The 20,471-nt window shown below is 44.5% G+C and overlaps 1 protein-coding gene across 1 annotated transcript in view; it reads left to right on the top strand.

Moving 5' to 3' along the window:
- Window positions 1–20,471, top strand: part of LOC138262106 (uncharacterized) — a 134,537-nt gene that overhangs the window by 2,694 nt on the left and 111,372 nt on the right. Inside the window, exon 2 of the mRNA XM_069211899.1 lies at window positions 5,333–5,521. Within this exon, the coding sequence (XP_069068000.1) occupies window positions 5,333–5,521 (189 nt within the window). The remainder of the gene's footprint in view (window positions 1–5,332; window positions 5,522–20,471) is intronic.

Genomic DNA, 20,471 nt, shown 5'->3' with positions numbered 1-20,471 from the left:
TTTATACTTTGGCGTTAGACGCGTCGAGCGCCAAAGATCTTGGAGTTTGCGTAATTTTTTAGCGTGGACACCTTCCTTGCGTTAATGATATGCAAGGGAGGCGTTCCCTTCTAAAAAATGACTCCGAGGCATGTGCGTCGTATTTATACTCCCGGGCAAAAATGACGCCCGGGAGTGGGCGGGTCAAAAAAAATGACGTCTACCCTCGTTAGTGTCATTTTTTAATGCCTGCTCAGGGCAGGCGTTAAGGGACCGGTGGGCTTTGAAGGAGCCCAGAGGTGCCCTCCAATTCCCCCCAGGGACACCCCCTGCCACCCTTGCCCACCCCAGGAGGACGCCCAAGGATGGAGGGACCCATCCCAGGGAACTTAAGGTAAGTTCAGGTAAGTAATTTTTAAAAATATTTTTTGTGGCATAGGGGGGCCTGATTTGTGCCCCCCTACATGCCACTATGCCCAATGACCATGCCCAGGGGACATAAGTCCCCTGGGCATGGCCATTGGGCAAGGGGGCATGACTCCTGTCTTTGCTAAGACAGGAGTCATTTCAATGGGGGTTGGGAGTAAAAAAAAACGGCACAATTCGGGTTGGGGTGAAAATTTTGCCTCAGCCTGAGTTGCCCCATTTTTTGACGCCCAAGCTCCATATTCGCCTACGCCGGCGCTGCCTGGTGTAAGTCTTTTTTTTTTTACGCACACCAGGCAGCTCCGCCGGCTAACGCCGGCTAACGTCATTGAATAAATACGGCGCCCGCATGGTGCTTCAGAATGGCGTTAGCCGGCGTTAAATTTTTTGACGCACAACTGCGTTGGCGCAGTTGTGCGTCGAAAAGTATAAATATGGCCCTAAGCATCTCATAATGAGACATACTGTGCAAGCAGAAAAACTAGATAAAGCATGGAACAAAATTTATATTTTCTGATATTCTGATATTCTTTAGGACCCTAAGTCTGTTGTGCATAAACAAAAAATTGAAATTGTCATTATAAATATTCATTGTTAAGAGTTTACACTCTTCAATATTAAGTTGTGTTTCACTTCATTTTTATCCTGTTTACTGAAATTCATTTTTGTTGGCTTTAGGACTCTGTGCACTTTACCACTGCTGGCCAGGGCTAAGGTGCTTATGCCACTCTCTAAAACATGGTAGAATTAGACTTATCCTGATTGGCACATTTAAATAACTTGTTGTTCACTGGTAAAGTGGTACTACATGTACCCAGGGCCTGTAAATCATGTGCAACTAGTGCACATTCACCATTTTTTGTGCCACCCGTTTAAGTAGCATTTTAAAGCATGTCTCAGACCTGCTATTGCACTTTTGCCAGGCATAAAACTCACTTATTAATGCATATAAGTCACATCCAATGTTGGCCTTAAACAGTCCAAAGGGCAGGGTGCATTGTATTTAAAAAGGTTGACTTGTCCTTTTACGTTTTACATGCCCTGGTAGTGGAAAATTCCTAAATTCATTTTTCACTACTATGAGGCCTACCACTCCCTTAGGATGACATTGGGTTATCTTAAGTGCTAACTTGTGATTGGGAGCAGGCAGAAAAGTAATGTTGTTTGTTTGAGGAACTGTACTTTAAAATCCTTTTTATTTGTTTGAGGAATTGTAATTTATAATCCTCTTTAATGGTAAAGTCAGATTTTAAGTCACAATTATCAAAACATCTCTTTTAGAAAGTTGGACTTTTCTTGTCCTAACCATTTGGTGCCTGTAGTCTGTACCCTGGGTCGCCTGACTGTGAACAGTTGACCTGTGTGCATTCCTCCTAGACAGTAAGACAAAGAGGAACTCCTGCCAGGATGGGCGGGGCGGAGCTCTTCCAAAAGGTTTCTAAATCCCAGGTTTTTCAGGATGTCAGAAGAAGTCAACTTTGACACAGCCAATGGTTCCAGGACCTCAGAAACAGACCCTGTTTGTCAAGACGTACTCCAGCGAAGCGACCAGCAGGGTCCAGGGCAGGTGGAGTTTCAAATTGCAGCTTTTTGTAGCCCTTTAGCGTAACCTGTGGTTAGCCAACTGACCCTTGGAGTCCACCTCTTTGTCCTGGGTACAAATGGGGGAATGTCTAGCCCTTTAGACACCCTCTCAAGACTCAATAGCAAGTGCTGTCCTTTTTCTGTCTTCCAGAAATCCAGTTGTGGTCTGAAGGGGATAGTTTTGGTGCCAAGTGTAAGCCTGACTCTAGGTTGCGGGGGAGGGAGGGCTCCTGGCCCCTCCATGGCCAGTGGAGAAAAGGTTTCTAGAGAAACCCGACCCACTTTTTCAGCAGTTCATGTTTGCCCTGCAGTAAATAATCCCACACTGCACCTCCCTACATAAATCCAAAATGACAGAACCCACCTCCCTCTGGTAACTGACTGTTTTCCCACACAAGAGGTGTTATCATGGAAATGAGCAACTTTTCCTCTGTCATCATTCCAAACCAGTCTGGGGGCAGTTCCTTTCCTACTGGGATTGATGTCTGCTTGACTGGGGACCAAAGAAGGGTCATATGTAGGTGTCAGCTAAAACTGGAATGTGACAGGACAGGACTCTTTGATATGCATCAAGTTCCTAGGCACAGCCCAAGTGGCCCTCCTGCAAGCGAAGAGAAACACCTCCCACAACCCAATGTTTATGTCATGCTCTGTGACCTGTTTTTTCACCTCTTCAAGGCGGCTATCCAGCTGGCAGATGACAGTTGGAACTCACGCACATGAGCCTCCAGATGTTTAGGTGGGGTACGTTTCTACAAGTATCTGTTCTTTAACAGTTATTACAGTATCAAAATTACCATTAAATTAGTTTTAAAATAACTTTTAAAAAGAGAGTTTGCATTACATTCCTACAGATAAATAGCACTATTAAATATAATAATGTACTCCAGTGCTTTCCTATAGGAGAGCCAGCGTTGCTGTAGTGAAAATAGCTTCTGGGGCTTCACATAAGGATATGTGTAAAATTAAAATTCTACTTGTCCTACTATTAAATATCATGCATTCTGCCTTTGGGCTTATAGGGCCTACATGGTTGTGACCTAATATTTGAAAGGAAGGTTTTGATATGTCAAAAGGGTTCATTTTGACAGGTCAAATTGTGGTTTAAAACTACCACAGCCAGGCCACAATGGTAGGCCTACAGTCATGTTTGCACTGTCACTGAAGTAGATGGCACAATGGTTGCTGCGGTCGACTAGTGGCATTTAACTTACAGGCCCTCTGTGTCACGGTTTCAGGCGGGTCTGATCAGGACTCTGGTTGGGACACCCCTTGAGGTCACCGAATATCCTAAAGAGGTAGTGTACTGGGGCAGAAGAGTAGCTAAAGGCATACACTGAAAGGACAGCTATGGGCAGACACAGGAAACAGGAAAGTAAAAGCAGAGCAACCCTTGTGTGAACAAATAGGAAACGGATTACTAGTGGACAAACACGCTGGGGTTGTACACAGAGTAAGGCGCTGATCCTCCCACAGTGACAGGGAATCTCAATGCCTCTGTGCAGTTTGCTCTTACAGATAGTCACCCTGCCAGCCCCATAGAAAGGAGGCAGAAGTGATTCTGTCTCTGGACCATAGAGCACAAACAAGGATAGTACTTACATACACAGGACACGCTCTTGTGGGTCCAGCTGGAAACACAGTGGCGGTTCCTGAGAAAACAGCAATAGAACACTGTCACTGATAGGCACGAAATACAACGTATAACACTAGACAAGGATGGGGGCTGGAATTGCCTCCTGGAAACCAGGAGCCAACCCCAGTACAAAGGAGGACACTTATACACTGGTGAAGACTGATAGAACACTTACCAGACACAAAGAACCAAGAAGAAACAGAAACAGAAGGGAACAAACAAAGAGGCAGAGGCAAGAACTGGGAACAGTCTCAGGCTGAAGTAAAGGCAGGACTAGGACTTGAAAACAGGTTGCAAACTTCTGGCTGGAACAAACAGAGATAGGACTGGGAAACTGAGAGCAGGCTCTGGCTGGAACAGGCAAGGACAGGACTGGAATATAGGGAGTAGGAATGAGTAGTAAACAGGACTGGGAAACAGAGAGAAGGTTCAGGCTGAAACAAGGCAGGAGCAGGGCTGAGAAACAGGGAGCAGGCTTTGGATGGCTAAGAGATAGGGAGCAGACTCTGGCTGGAACAATCAGGAGCAGGGCAGAGAAACAGGAAACAGGATCAAGCTGGAACAGAACAGGAACACAACTGGAACATCATCCGACAAAGGGTCTGTAACACAAAGGAATCGAAGTCCAATGCACGACGGGGATCTTGAGGAAATGGCTTCTTATAAGCAGTTCCAAGCTGGGCTGCACAGGAGAGGTCTCAGGTGTGTGTAGTTTCAGACACTTGCAAGTCTTGGAGGAGAGGATCCGGTGAAAAGGAGCAACTGGACTTCTCCCATAGAAAACAATGGGAAACAGAATCCGGGCTTTCCTGACTACCAGGCTGTGCATTATGGGATTTGCAGTCCCAGGAAGCAAATGTAGTACCACACAAGTGTACCATGGAGAAAAGAGAAACAAACAGGAGTCAGTAAGAGACTCTAGATAAGTGTTAAAGGTGATCCCCAGGCTTCCGACAGTCCCCTTACAGCACCCCCTGGAAATGGGACGACAGAGTCGTAACACTCTGTACATTTTGTACCATATATTAGGGGCGTATAGGTAAGTTAAATATGCCAGTTAAGAGTACAACCAATTTCAACCCGTTATAGGGGTCAGACCACAAACTGGGACATGGTTAGAAGAGTCCCCGTACACAGAGTACCAAAACACAGCAGCATCACTCCACAAAAAATGGGGGTGAATTTGCAAAAAATAGCCATTTTCCTACAATGAGTCTTTGTGGTCCCTTTAGTGGGTGCATCAGGCAAACCAGTGCCATTAGGAAACATGTCAGTTTTGCACCCTTGGCAGGTTTATGTGTGGGTGATCCTTCACATGATCTGCTATGGACTGAACTACACTGATAGAATGTGTGTGAATATCATGTTTAGTGCTGTTATGTCTTTAAAGGACTCTCCAACTGTTTATAATCTGATGGGGTGGGGAAACTTGAGTTTGAAAGACCCATCAATATGTATCAGGATGTGTGAAAATGAATGAAAACCTTGATATCTTGTAACTAAAAAGTGCTTTGCACCTGGTGAATGCAGTCTGCTTTTAGCTTTAAGCCTAGAAGTGATCAAGCACAGAGAATCTGCTGTCTATTAGTATTGTGTAGAGAACATCTTCTTGCAAACCATGAAAAAAGGAGAGCTCTACTGGTGACATTCTTAAAAATCTACCATTTTGTGCTCCTCAGGGGCTCTAATGTTTCTTTTACTTTTCAGAAAGATGCAAAAGCCCATTCACAATTTGGTCACGACTTATCCTATCTCCCACCAAACTATGGTATGATCGTGGAGAGAGGATACAAGTTAAGTGCTTTGAGGGGTACCAGCCTTCAACGTCTGAAATAGAGTGCAGACAAAAGACCCAGAGTTCTGCCAGCGAATGGGATGTAGAGCCAACCTGCGTCCGTAAGTGGGCCTTATAGTTCTGTACACATTGTTTTTTTTTAATCTAGTCCAATTCTAAACTTTTATTGTTGTCCTTCTTTGGGCATTGTAATATTTAGGTTAAACAAAGTGCGAAACACATTTAAAAGAAAAATAAACAGCCTACGCATTTCGACTACGCCTCAACTGCAGCAGAAGCGTCAGCAAGCTTCTTGTTTTTTTCATTTGGTCGGGTAGAAGCTGGTGGAGAGAGAGTGGAGAAGTATGTCTTCTTAGGTAATTCTTGAGCTGAATCACCAACCCTTCCAAAGCCACAGCCTCTCCTTTCACACATGACTTTTATTTATGTTGGCAGGTCTCCACTGTGTAGCTCTTTACTGTGTAGTTTTATTTGCAACTCTTGGTTCCCTTATCAGACCATATCAGCTTTGGTTTAGAGGGCCAAGTGAAAAAATAATGGCTTTGGGCAAATCGTGGGCATTGGGAGAGCTGACCTATTTAATGCAACACACAAACTAGTGGGAGCCTCCTTGCAGGCATGCACAGGTGTGGCTGCGCTGGGTCATATTGAGCTCCCATATTGGAGGAAGCTGTAGCTCTGTGCACAGTCATGTCCTTCCAGTCCATGTGGGCATCCTTGACATGTCATCAGAGCCATTTGCTGTGCCAGCCTGCGAGCAGGGGCAATTATGATATGTGTCCTGCAGTGTCTGTACACAGCCCGGGAGTCCATATTACACATGGAGAGAAGCTCATAATACGCAAGTACAGTATTGGGCTATCCAGTGAGCAGGCTGGGCAGGCAAGAGTCTACAAGCAATCAATGAATAACTTCAGATTTCACAGTAGACAATAACTCAGTCTTAGCTTGTCATATTTGTCCACCTTATGATATGGTTTGGAAAGAGCCTTTTTTAATGTTGATCATGGGGTCTTGCTTCAAGGGGGAGGATGTGGCACAGTGGCCAGAGCTGCTAATTCCAGAGTCGGGGATCCAGGTTTGAGCCTTGGCGTCGGCTCAATATCCTGTGATTCTGGGAAAACCACTTTAGGGCTGATTTAGAGTTTGGCGGAGGGGGTTACTCTGTCACACATGTGTGGGATATCCCGTCCACAGTATTACAATTCTATTATAGCCTATGGAACTTGTAATACAGCGGATGGGACTAAATTTCGCTGCTTCATCCTGGAAGGTGAACATCCTGGCCAGCTTCTTGAGCTGAGGATAGAAAATGTCATCTGACTCTTCTGGGCTTTGTTATGCTTAGTAGGAAGCTCTCATAGTCAGGATTGGCAATGGGTTTTAAATGGCCATTGAGGGCCTCAACAATGGTAGCATAGGTGAAAAAGGGCTCTGCATCAGGAAAATTGCTGGACAGCTTGTAGATGTCTTCCCCACGAGGATAGCAGAAGAGATCATTTCCGTTTTTTCTCCACTGCTGTGGTTGTGAAGTACCTCTAACCTCTCCACTCAGCCATTTAGGTGCTGAAGACAGACCTGAGAAGACAAATGGTTTAATAAAGGTATGGAGGGCATCCTGCATTCTTTTGCTCTTAATGCAGAGGGTGTGCGTTTGTTCCACAGAAAGTTCTATGCGCAGTGCAACTTGTCACTGGCTTCTGTTTCATCAGTAGCGGCTCCCGGACCACGGAAGAGGCGGGGTGGGGAGGTGGTGAGGGGAAGGGGGGAACACCTAAAATGAAATAATTTTTTTTACCTTTTTCGGCGTGGTCCCGCATCGCTCAGCTTCTCTTCCTTACTGTCTCCCCAGGAACAGGCTCCTAGCCTGCCCTGCAGCCAATCCTGACAATGCCCAAAGCAGCGTCAGGACTGGCTGGTAGTGCCCTGGCTGTGTACTCCCAGGCAGACTGGGAGCCTGTGCAGGATCTCTCCAGCCCAGCAACTCAGCCTACAGCGCATGTGTGTTTGGCAGGCCCGAGACGGCTGGCCAAACACACATGCGCTCTGAAGGGGAGTGCTGAGCACTCCCCCCCAGTGCACGTCATCCCCGTGGCCCCGCCCCCTTTTAAACATAACAATAATAAACATAGTTGATTACCGTTTTGTTTAAAAGGGTTTGCAGCTGCCGCTGCTGGCGGGGGCGAAGCTCCTCCGCCCATATAGAGGAGCAGCCAGTGGTGTTGGTGTGCCTGCTTGTTTTAGTGTTGGTGACTGTCAGCTCGCTTTGCGTGTGCAGCATTTTGTCTTCTCCCTCTCCCTGACCAGCATCTGATGGAGCTCAGCTACTGCTCACAGAGGTGTTAGGCCCCTACGAGGGAAGGAACCAGCTATTTGTCAGTAATTAATATTTCCACATGATTGTGATTTGAGTTGCACTCGTGTAAGTTTATCTTGTCAACATGAGCAAAACCTATTCTAATAAAGCTTTCCTTCTCTCTTCGGATCTTGTGGTCCACAAATATTATTCAGGGTGCATTACTTTCCTCATTTGAGTACCTATTCATTTCAAATACACACCGAGGCTCAAATTTACCGTTATCTCAGCTATATTCCAGACTCACTGAAGAATAACTTATTTTCCACACATGCCCTTGATCTCCGTCCTTGGCTGGATTTCTGTACAGAGGCAAGCAGAAAAGGGGTTACACATGGCCTTGCATGGTAAGACATTGTGTACGTTGAGGCATTGAAGCATGATTCCTGAGAGAATTACAAAATTACCCCATTTTAACAGAGCTGCAGTTAGAGGCAATGGAAGAAAGGACCAAAGAACACAGATTCCCCTAATCACCAAAGAGGTTTGACATCCTAGTGTGAGAGTTACTTCCAACTGAGTTTATGCAGCTTGCCTTGCATCCTAACATTTTCGTTGTTCTCTTTCTTCATGGTTCCATGTCAGTCCAGTTCCTGACTCGTGTACCTGTTGCTGGGCCCCTACTGTTTGTTGATATTTGTTTATCTGCTTGTTGCTGCTGCTGTGCTGCTGTGAAAGACTAACAACTCTCTGGCCTACTGGGAATCAGTGCCAATATCCTTGTCAATGTCTGGCTCCTTCTATAGTGGAGCAGGGTACAATTATCACAAATATTCTTAAAGGTGCTCTAGTATCACACTCTTGTCTGGTTCTAACTCTCCGATACTTACCTTCTTTTTTAGGATTGCTCTAAGGGAGGCTATCTACCAGTCCAGAAGCAAACACTACTCTGGTCCAGGTTTTACCATCTACATTCAGCAACCGCAAGTGATCCTGTGGTTGAGTGGACCAACTATATGGGAGGAAAGAAACAATGCAACATGAGATGTTGCCAGGCATAAAGATGTTGTAGTTGAGTCAAATGTGCTCTGCAAGAATACCTTATAAGTGACATCCAGGCTATACATTTACCATCACCACTGGAGTTAGTGGTATAATTGTTTTTACACACCATTGTCCTGTTGTCAACAACCACCATCCATGACCTTGTCTGTATCTGGTAAAGCAGTAGTTTCTTTGGGGAATATGGATATGCTGCCTTCTTCCGCATATTTTGTTATTATGCACGGTTCTATATAGGATAGGCATCTATATAGGATGCTGGCTTTTGGCCCTAAATCCTGACACCCTGTTACCTGGGCCTACTCAGTGTCATAATGTTGAGCTGTGTTAATGCTAAGAAGATATTTGTAGGTTTTTAGGTCAAGAGGGCATAGGGCTTCTATCACCAGCCCCTGAAAAATAAATGTCTAAATATCTCCTTATACATTTCCATAGGGAGCATACCATGTTATGAGTCTTACTCCTGATATTGGTGAGTTAACTGTGGGTCTTCCATCCCCCATCACTTCACTTCTCCTATCGGACTGGAGGTTTACTTTTAGATCGATATTTTCAGACGATGGATAAGCACTCTTATACAGAGGAAGTCCACCCCTACCAACCCAGAGACACAGTCGTTGTATTGAAGTGACATTGGTGGTAGGCCAAAAGGTTTCTGAAGTTGAGCTGATCTAAGCTGCTGCCTCAATCACACGGTGGGATCAATGGTCTTTTCTCCCTTCACCACAGCAGTTTGATACCAACCATCACTGCATGACTCATTCTCTTATACCTCATATCTCCTATGTTATGTTATCTTATGTGGATGAGTGTGACTAATCACCTCTGAGAGTATCCAGGCCCTGAGTAGGGCAGACCTGTTTCATCTGGAAGAGCCATGTCTTTAGACCCCTTTGAAAGTACATTAGGGAGGGGAGGTACTGACATGTTGCAGGAGGTTGTCCCAGGTCTTGGCTATGAGGTATGAGAAGGAGCTTCCCCTGCTTCTGGCCTTCTTGATGCAAAGGAGTTGTTCTCTTGTCTGGGATGCAGATCAAAGGTGTCTGGTTGGTTGGTAGAAGTTTATGATGTAGTTGAGGTACTCAGGGCCAGTACTCGGAGAGCTTTGTAGACATGGGTGAGTAGCTTCAACCTGGGAGCCACAGGAGATTGTTGAGGTGTGGAGAGATGTGTTTTTTTTTGTGGGATGTTCAGGATATGTCTTGGGGCTGCACTCTGGGTGGTTTGGAGTCAGCCTAGAACATGGCCTGGGATTCCGAAGTAGAGGTCATTTCTGTATTCAAGTATACTTGTGATAAGAGCCTGGGTGGCTGTTTGTCTGGTGTTAAGTGGGATCCCCTTGAAAAAGTATTTGCATGATGTGGAAGCATGATCAGGCAACTGTGTTGATCTGTCTGCTTATGGAGAGTTTAGTTTCCAGGATGATCCCGAGGTTCTTGGCATGGCCCATAGGGCTGGGTGGGGGCCAAGTTCAGAGGGCCACAAGGAGGCATCCCAGAGGGAGTGGTTGTTGCAGAAGATAAGGACTTTGGTTTTGTCTGTGTTGAGCCAAAGGCAATTGTCTTTCATCCAAGCAGTGACGTTGCTCATGCAGTTAACAAAATTTGCATTGGTGGTGCAGGTTGAGTTGGTAAGAGAGAGGAAGAGCTGTGTGTCATTGCCACAGGATACTATGTTGATGCTATGGGCTCCTATGATGTCCCAGAGGGACATCATGTAGACCTATATCTTGTAAACCATTGAATAGCCTATAACATCACTGAACCATCCCAAACCAAGCCCACCAACCAACACAACTACTGGCTAACTCCTCATAGAGGAATCCTTGTTGGGCCGGAAGTTTGTAAAGTAGAATATTGGAAAATGTGAGAGGGACAATGTTCAAACAAATACCCATAACAGACAAAACACATCACAACAGGCATGGGTCTACTGAGCCTTATATTGAACAACAGAGGAAATACAGATATAGGAAACCACACATATGTGAACAGCTAAAATATTGTTCAGAAACATGGTAATGATTTGAATAATCTAATTGAGGCAAACAGCATAGTTAATCACATATCTAAAGAAAAGATCAATCCACTCCACTGCTATGCCAGCTCAAGGCTCAGCCAAAGAGTAATTACATGGATGAGAAGCTATTTAGACCACCTCTCCACCATCAGCATAATTAGCCAGCATTGTATATAAATGTAGGGCCATATTTAGGAGCCCTTTGCGCCATTGGAGCATCACTTTTTGTCACACTCTGGTGGCGCTAACTACAAATCATCTGTGATGGCCTCATAGATATTGAGTAAGGTAAGGCAGCTCAAATTGCTGCGTTGCCTTACTCTGCCCTAGGGAGGTGTTTCATGGGCGTTACAATGGGTGTTCCCACACAACACCCATGGATTTTGACACTTCCCTAGATTTACAAAACCATGTAAACCTGGGGATGTTGCAAAACGTACGCCTCCTGGTGTAACAAGGAGAAATAACTTTATTTTACCTCGTTTTTAACTCTTTCCATGTGTGCTGGTGCCCCTTTTTGCACAAAAACACTCCTGCTGACAACACAGGCTCCTGGTGCTAGGCTGCCAAAACGGCACCAGCACAGGGGGAACAGGACAGGAATGCACCATATTGGATAAATACAGTGTATTCCTGCCCTTTCACTTTGCTGTAGAGCAGTGGAGCAAGACGACTTGCTATCCTGCCCTACGCCAAATCCCCATACCTGAGGGCCTTAGTCACTAGCCCATGCAGTATGGGGTCTGAAAGATGGTCTATACCTTAACCTCTGACACGTGTTAAGTGGAGAGTCAGTAGACAATCACCCCCAACGTGATGCACCCTCGCAGACAACACAATAAATGAATGAATTTAATTATTTGTAAAGCAGGGCACTCCTGCCCCAGGAAAGGAATGAACAGGTGACTAACTTTTGTAAAGAGTTACTGCAAGCAACAATTTATGTTTTACGTCTTTTAAGGAAGGAGAGTAGATATGTTTCAGTTCTTAAATCCAGTGGCAGCAAATTACCCAAGGTGGGACACAGAAAGGGAAACATCTGCCAGTCAGCCTTACACGCTCAGCATGTGGCACAGCCAAAGCGAGGTGTCAGAAGGTCTGAGAGAGTGAAATGGAATGTCATGAATCCAGATCAAATAAAACTAGGGCCTGTGTGGTAATAGGCTTGATTACAATGACATAGGTCCCGATTTACATATTGGTGGACAAGTTACTCCATCACAACAGCGACAGATATCCAGTTTTAGTACATATTAATCTCATTATACCCTATGGGATTTATATTTCGACTAACAGGATCTCTCTCACCATTGTGATGGAGTAAATCACCCTCCAAGATCTCAATCAGGCCAATAGCACCTTCAACTATATATGTAATTGTATAGCTAACCAGTGAAGGATACGAAGATGTGACAAAAAGGAGAGTGGTTTAGGACAACTCTTGCAGTAATATTCTGAATCTGCTGAAGAAGAACAGTTTTTTGGGAGGCCAAGGTAGAGCACAAAATACATGGCACAGAATACTGACATACACATAGACTCTGGAAGTAGAGGGAGTACTTTATGCAGTTGACCCAAATAGTGGAAAACAGGAAGGCCTTGTTGAGTTACTTTGACTAATAAAACAAAGTAAAGTTGCCATTTGCACCTCAAATTGTTTGACTACATCATTTGAAATAAGGTGGCAGCCTAAGGTATCCTATAACAGGAGTACTTTGGTTTCGTCCCTGTTGAGTTTGCAAGAGCAACTCTGCATCCATTCTACAATAGCAGACGTACAACTCAGGAAATGATCCTTGGGAGCAGAGTGGACCTTGGTAAAAGACATAACAATTGGATGTCATCAGCATAAGATACTATAGCAAATCAATTTGATGATTGAAGTCATTGAGATGTTAGTAAGTGAAGGGATTAATATGTAGCCCTGAGGGATTCCGCATTGCTGTGGCTTGGCACCAGATCTACAAGGCTTAAGATAACTCTACCAAGGAGTGATTGCTAAGAAAGAATAAAAACCATTGTAAATTAAGGTTTATGACACCCATACTCAACAATAAGTTGATGAAGACAGCGTGGGGAATGTTAAAAGCAGCACAGAGATCCAATGAAAAGAGAAAAGTGCTGCCACTGGTTTTCACCATCATATGGTTGTCATTTGTGACATCAAGCAAGACCACCTCAGTGCCATGCTGTAGATGATAACCCATCTGGTGGAATCCAAAAGATTGTGAGCTTTTAAACAAAATGGAAGCCAGTTGTTTACACCTATTCGCAAAAGTTTGGCTGATATGGAAGAAGGGAAATTGCGAGGGGGGTCGATATAAACTTAAAGGTCAGCTGTAGGTTTTTTTAAACAATATAACCAAAAGTGCTTCTCTTGAGGCTTGAAGCTCCAATGCTGTGAACAGAAAGTCATTACCCAACTAAGTTGGTGTGGGGGAGCAAATGTGTCATGAGCCAGGTTAAAAATGAATGCCGGACATGGGTCATCAAAAGAACCCAATTTAACAGAGCCCATATAGGACTTTACTTCCTCCACAGTAAATTGAGAGAAGGTTTGGATAGTAGAGTCACCATCAGAAGGAGGCTACTTAAAGAGCTTCTCTGAGAACTGCCAATGCAAACATAGGCTCTGAAGAATGAAGACAAGCAAACACCAATGCAAGACAGGTTTGAAATTAGTGCGGAGTGCCCTATCACATCTGCAAAAATATCTTACAAGCATTCCACACCATACTTACAATAGGGCTAATGTATGTACAATGACAGCTCCCCGTGGTGCCCCCACCCAGTGGTCATAGCCAGAAATCCACTAAGTTGCACATATTTGCTAACAGACCAGATCATTGGTGAATTTATGCTATGCAAAATTCATGTTACATAATGCAGTGCTAAATGTGTAAACATGTAAGTTCCAGGGCCCAGGCAGGGTTCTCAGGAAGCCACTCTGGTTAGCTGTGCCCACTGTCCCTGTCAGCACTGTTAAACATTCCAGGTCACTTAACACTTTATTACTTACATCTTTTTTATGCTTTTAAGTATATTGACTATTTTGTAGGTGTGCTGTGCTAAAAAATATTCATATAGTTCCACCATATGGTAGACTGTCATAAATAGGTTTACAAATAAAATCATTGATAAGCACTGGCAAACACCGGCACAAATTAAGCACTGATAACATAACATGTGAGAAACAATGCTAACCTCATTATGTTAGTTTTAAAAACATATGCCTCATCTATAATGTAACACATGCACATATGTATTGACATTGTAATATTAAAAAAATAGATATCTCATATATAAGCTATGATACATGAACATGTATGTTACATAATATATAACATATAATTACCATACAGTAATATTCCACCAGTACCTTGTAATTATGAGTTAGACCGCGTGATATTCCATTTTCCAAGAGGCTCAACACACATATTTACCATCTACTTCAAGCAGGTGATACAGATGCAGCGTGCCCAGGATGCGGGAAGTAGGAACAGACATTCCCCATATGCTTTGGACCTGCCCCTCGCTGCATCCGAACTGGGAGGAGATAGCAAGGGTCATATCAGAAGTGAAGAAAAGGAGGTCCCCTGCTCCCCTGGGCATTGCTTACTGAGTTGGTTCCCCCACACACCCAAAACGAAGGCCACTAGCAGATTTCAAGACCTGGCTTTCATATCAGCAAAAAGGGCAATAACCAGACATTGGAAGTTCCCCATCTAACCACACGGCGCAGTGAACTTGAAAGATGGGGAGGATATGAGGGAAGATTAATACTGAGGGAAGCAAGAAGCGGAATAGGATCACTAGAAATTGCCTGGGCATGGGAAGTATTGGTAGATCATCTAAAAGACCCAAAACCCACTACTCCAGAATCCTCATTGGGGGAACAATTCTGCCATGACATACACAGCACATGCAAGAGTAGAACAACCTTGACACCCAACAGCCCAGCCACTGGTAGAGACAATAGCATTATCGGGGCACTCCTAGGGTGTCATTTACTATGAAGTGGCACAGTGCGGCGCTTCGGCAAAGTTTGCAATACCGCGCTGCGTCATTTCAGAAATAAAGCGATGTGCTGCATTTACTACAATATGGCGCACCCCTGTGTTTTCCCCAACGCTGGCACTAAAATTAGCTGCCTAGTGCCAATGCAGGTACCCTTCTACCATAGTGCAAGAGTGTCTGCATTGTAGGGAATGATTGTTTATGGGACACCTTTCTACACATAAACAATCATTAATGGTGTTTTGCACTTTCTATGAGTGCTGCAGAATGCATCACACATAAGGAAAGCAAAAGTGAGGAGAGATAAAAGTATTTCTCCTTGTTGCGCTACTCTAACCCCACCCCTGGGGTGGCATTCGTTTTGGCATTGCCTCAGATTTACGATTGTTCGGAAATCTGGGGTAGCGTAAAAACGCAATGGGTGTTGCAGTGGAATGCCCACAGAAACACCCATTGTACGCCCCTTTCACACAAAGTGATGCGTGTGAAGGTGCCGTATTTACAAGGCAGCGTTAAGCCACAAAAAGTGGCTTAATTTCACCTTGTAAAAATGGCTCAATGCACAGCGCTCCGGTGGTGCAAAGGCCTCGTACATGCGCCCCTCACTCTCTAATAGGAGCGCATAAGACGCCGCACACATATCATAGCTTTACACCACCGGGGAATGACTCGTGCATGGATTGGGGCGGGATCGGGTAAAAGTGTTACAAATCGAATATCCTTAGTATTGAACAGTAGAGATAAACCATGCAGATATATAGGTAACTGGAATGAAAGTTGTTGCTGAAATAAAATCCAGTAAAATATGTTTACAAAAATACTTTAAGCAGGTGATAAATTTATGTGGAGTCTTCTGTATGGGGCGGGTGTGGAGAAGGCCAGTAACCACCTCCTGGACCCATCCCAATCTTAATTTTGCGACCCATCTAGCATTAATGGATATGAGAAGGGCAATGTTTTAACGGAATAAGCCATTGTGCAGCAGCGCACTGTCATTTGCAGACAACAAATTTGTGGTTGAAATAGCCACTACATTTGCATAAACATACAGTTGTGCTGTTTAAACTATGTTGCACACAATAAATGTACAATTTGTGCATCACCAAGTAAAGCGTTTTGCTTGTTTTGAGCCTATTAAAATCTTTGTTCTCTTAACACTTCAGAGTTACAAAAATGGGCTTCATTTTGGTTTCGTAACTGCTGAATGGTTATAGTTCATTTACACGTATTTACATATTTTTGTGTGCTAGAAAGAATGATATCCTGTAGCCTTTCATCACTGTCTGCCTGTACCACAGCAAGATTGCCACATTATTCACTTTACTTTTTTCCTCTGACTACGAAGTCAGAGGACTTTTTAAATACCAGTCCCCATTTTAAACACATATTCTTTTGATGTTATAACAAAACAAGAAGCCTCAGCCACATACCTTAGACACAAGTGGGTACATTTCACATAAGGACAAGCTTTGGGGTGAGCACTTAGCAAAGGGAAGTAGTCCAGCATCAAACTGTAGGCAGGAGACTTTTATGCAGTAACTACTCCCAAAATATAATTTAGTCTGTAACCAACTAAGGCCATCCAAGTAAGGGGGCAACAGGGGTGTAAGGAGGGTGAACTAAGGAATAGGAAGGATTTTTTGGGGGGAGATGGGTTCAACTTGGCGAATAACTTGTGCGGGGAGTTAGTTATTAGCGAATGTGTTGTTTCATGCTCAGTAGGGGGCAAGGAGTGGTCCTGGTCAGTCAGTCCAGTAACAGGAGCCCTCCTGGGCGGGCAGAGAAAGGAGTGGGGTGTTCCTGGTCAAAGCCAAGGAACTGTGATAGCAGTTGGTCCCAGAGTGGGGACCAAGGGACGGCAGAGAAGGACCCTGGCATCTCTGTTGCTTTGACCTGTGCCCATTTCACCACTGCAGCCCTCCAGGTTGCGCTGCTAGGTGGAGTCACACTTTTCCAGCTGATTTTCACTGCACATTTCACCAAGGCTAGGGATTAATCAGTAAAGTGGGTCACTCTGTTACACTTCTTCTGGCGTGTGCAGATGCCTAGTACACCCACTTCCCAGTTGTCAAGAGGCGGGCGACCCATGGTTGAGGATACAGTGGAAAATATCTCGCCAATACTGTCTGAGATCCGTTGTTGTACACTGGCACCTGGCATATGTGTACGGGAGTGACAGAAAGATGTAGTAAATTTGCCATGGTGAAAGGTACGCTCTATGTTGCATGTATATGTGAACCAGTTGTACTCTGGCATTGCAGGGAATCTTATGTGGGTGTGCGAATGCCTTCAGCCATTCCCTGTCCCTTCCAACACATGCCTCCCAAGTGTCACCAAGAGACTGCTGGGGGAGCTGGGTGTGTGCAACCATGGCCCTTGTGAGTCTGGTTATTAGTCTCCTCCCATCACCTATGGTATGTAGGGTATCTACTTACACCAATCCCCATATTAAACAAATAAGCAGTAATTTGTCAGAAAGTATAGCATGACATTTGACCTCTGTCTTTGAAATGCAGCAAATGTGAAAAGACGAATACAGAATTCAAAGGCATCTTTATTTATTGCTTGGACTTTCGCAACCCACCAAATATTGCCTTGTGACCCACAGTTTAGGAAACACTAGACTAGGGACTTTTAGGCAAGTTAAATATGTCAATGAGGGTGATGCCATATCAACCATATTTGAAGGTGGAGTACATGCACTTTAATAGGTAAACACAGGGGTAAAGTGCACAGAGTTCTACAGACACCAAAAACAGATATGGAAAAAGCTGGGGTTACACCTCGCAAAAGATGGTCATTTTCTACAACAGAGGTGTAGAGATAGGTACAAAGAGAGAGAAATTAATAGAGAGCAGTGGAAGAAGTGATGTATGGCATAGAGAGACAAAAAGTAAATGTATTAATGGCAGAGAAAGTGGTAGAGAGCTGTAGAGAGAGGTGACAGGTAATCAGTAGATAGACAAGTAAGGTAGAAAAACAGGCAAGCTTTAGTGATTGGTGAGGTAGAGAGAACTGAGATAGAGCATGATTAACAGGTAGAGATAAGGGTGACGTAGAAAAAGGTGAGGTAGAAAAGGAAGGGAGATATAGAGAAGCAATATAAACAGTGGGGGCAAGAGAAAGTTAAAGGGAAGTAGACAGAAGTAGGAGAGATGGCTTAGTACAGTGGGGAGAGAGATAACGTAGTGTAGATTTGACCTCTCCAACAGCAAGCTCCACCAACATAACTCTCTCTCAGGTCCTCAACACCCAGCTGTCCCTATTCTTCACCAAAAGCATCACCAGCATCTACAAATACTTGAAATCCCAACCAGACCCTTGCAGCCCTCCTGTTCACCTCCACCAACCCCCAATGGACCGCCCTGACCACCTGGCCCACCATGACCACTCAAGGAACCGCAATAAAGATGCAATCCATACACTCCAGGGCTCACTTGGACCCCTATTCTCACTACGTCTTCATTAAAGGACTGTACTCCATCAGCGCAGACCTCATCCTGATCCTCAATGACTCAATCATCAGAGCCACTTTCCTGGACATCTGGAAACAAACACAGCACTTCCCCTCCTCAAGAAACACTAAGCAGAGATGAAGACGTTAGCCAACTACCGACCTATCTCCAAGCTATAAATCCAGCAAAAGTCATGCCACCCCCCACCTCGACACCACTCAATCAGGATTTAGGCCCAACCACAGTACAGGGACTGCCCTCATCGTCACCACGGAGGACATACAGATGATCATGGACAGAGGTAGCACCACAGCCCTCATCCTACTGGATATTTCTGCAGGCTTTAACACCTCCTTATATAGTAACTGCTCAAAGCCGGCAACCAATGCCCCACACTTCACTTGATTGCTCGTTCCTGCCAGGCCGCACCCAATTAGTCAGCCTGGCACCCTTCACCTCGGACACCATCAAATTAATCTGATCTTCTCTCAGCCTCACTCCATTCAGCGCCTACAAACCTAACTGGCCAGCATCATCCACACCCATGGAACAACATCATATCCTATTCTGATGAAACCCAGCTCATCCTCTCCTTCTCCAACAAGATGCCAAACACTTGGACCACTTTCTCTGCCTGCAAAATGAAAGTCGCCAGATGGATGAAAACCGGCTGCCTCAAGCTCAGCAAAGACAAGAGGGAAGTAGTAATCTTCTGCAAAGACAACTCGCTCCAAGACCCCACCTGCTGACCTTCCAAATTCAGGCTCACTCCTCTCCTAGCAACCTATGGAAAGGACCTTGGAATAGTAATCGACAATCAACTCACCATCACCAGCCAAGTTAACACAAATGTTTCTCCTGCTTGCACTTAGTAAGCTTGCACTTAGTAAGCTTAAGAAGGTCTTATACTAGCTGCCCACCAACTCTTGCATAACTGTCAGCTAAGCCCTCATCCCAAGCAAGCTGGAGTAGAGCAATGCACTCTGTGCCGGAATCCACGTTCGGCTGACTAAGAGTCCACAGACCATACAAAACTCAGCAGCCAGACTCACTATCAATCCAGGCTCAGCCTAGATTTCACACCCCACACTCACATCATCCCACACCTGAAAGTACTCCACTGGCCCTTATTCCACAAATGAGCCTTTTTCAAACTTGTTGCTCACACATACAGAGCCTTGCACTGCATTGGCTCCAGGTACCTTAAAAACTGCATAAACGTTCCACAAACCTACCAGACACCTCAGTTCAGCCAAACTCCTACTCACACACACCCTGCATACAAAGAACCAGATCCGGCTATCGTCACACCTTCTCCTATGTTGCATCTAAACCCTGTAATGATCTGCCTCTACACATCAGAGCCCCCTACTCAGTTCTTGAATTCTGTAAGAAACTGGAGACCTGGCTCTTCACTAGCCCCGATCTTGGCTTGGCCGATACAGCTCCTGCTTCAGCACAGCGATACCCTCCTCCGTGAGTTGTTTGCTATACAAATACAGATTATGTAACATAATAGAAAGTAGCAGTTGGTGAGCCACTGAAGATTCAACGCAGGTTCCTGGTCTTGATGTCTTCTCAGCCCTTAGAGCTCAAAACAAGATAACTTTTAATGTGCCATCTGCACGCTTTAGGCTCATTCACAAAAAATTAAAGTCAATACATAAACCTCTGGTGTCAAACAGGGAAGGAAAAGAGATTCCCTACTAGTGGCTAAATTGTGAAACTATGAAATATGGTATCAATCCCAGTTTTACCACCTGACCAAATTGTGTGATCCTAGGCAAATGTCTTATTTCACCATGCCATTGGTGTCTTCATTATCGCACATGAGAGCACCTTCAATTGTGTGAGTTTTGGATGTGCACTCTACAAAAGCCTCCATTGTTTTGATTTAATAGGCTATAATATTGCAGGCCATATTACTTATAGGGTACACATGAGAATTGACTTGCCTCTTAGTGTTCAGTAATGGTAATGTTGGCTGGGCGGGGGCAGAGATGTTTCTAAGCTTAAATTAAAAAGCTGTCAGTTTCAATGTAAATGCCTCTCAAAGCAGTGATATAATCTAATATTTTAAAGTGGAATGCCTCCAGTTTCCGAATGTTTAATACACGTTTTGAATATGAGGAGATTTCTTACATAATGTTTGCTGCATGAGTTACATGCCAAATATTTCATGGCTCAACTTGTGCACAGGTG

The sequence above is a fragment of the Pleurodeles waltl genome, chromosome 1_1 (assembly GCF_031143425.1).
Source record: "Pleurodeles waltl isolate 20211129_DDA chromosome 1_1, aPleWal1.hap1.20221129, whole genome shotgun sequence".
Lineage (NCBI taxonomy): Eukaryota > Metazoa > Chordata > Amphibia > Caudata > Salamandridae > Pleurodeles > Pleurodeles waltl.
Note: the sequence above shows the minus strand (reverse complement) of the source record. Positions and strands in the feature narration are given on the sequence as shown.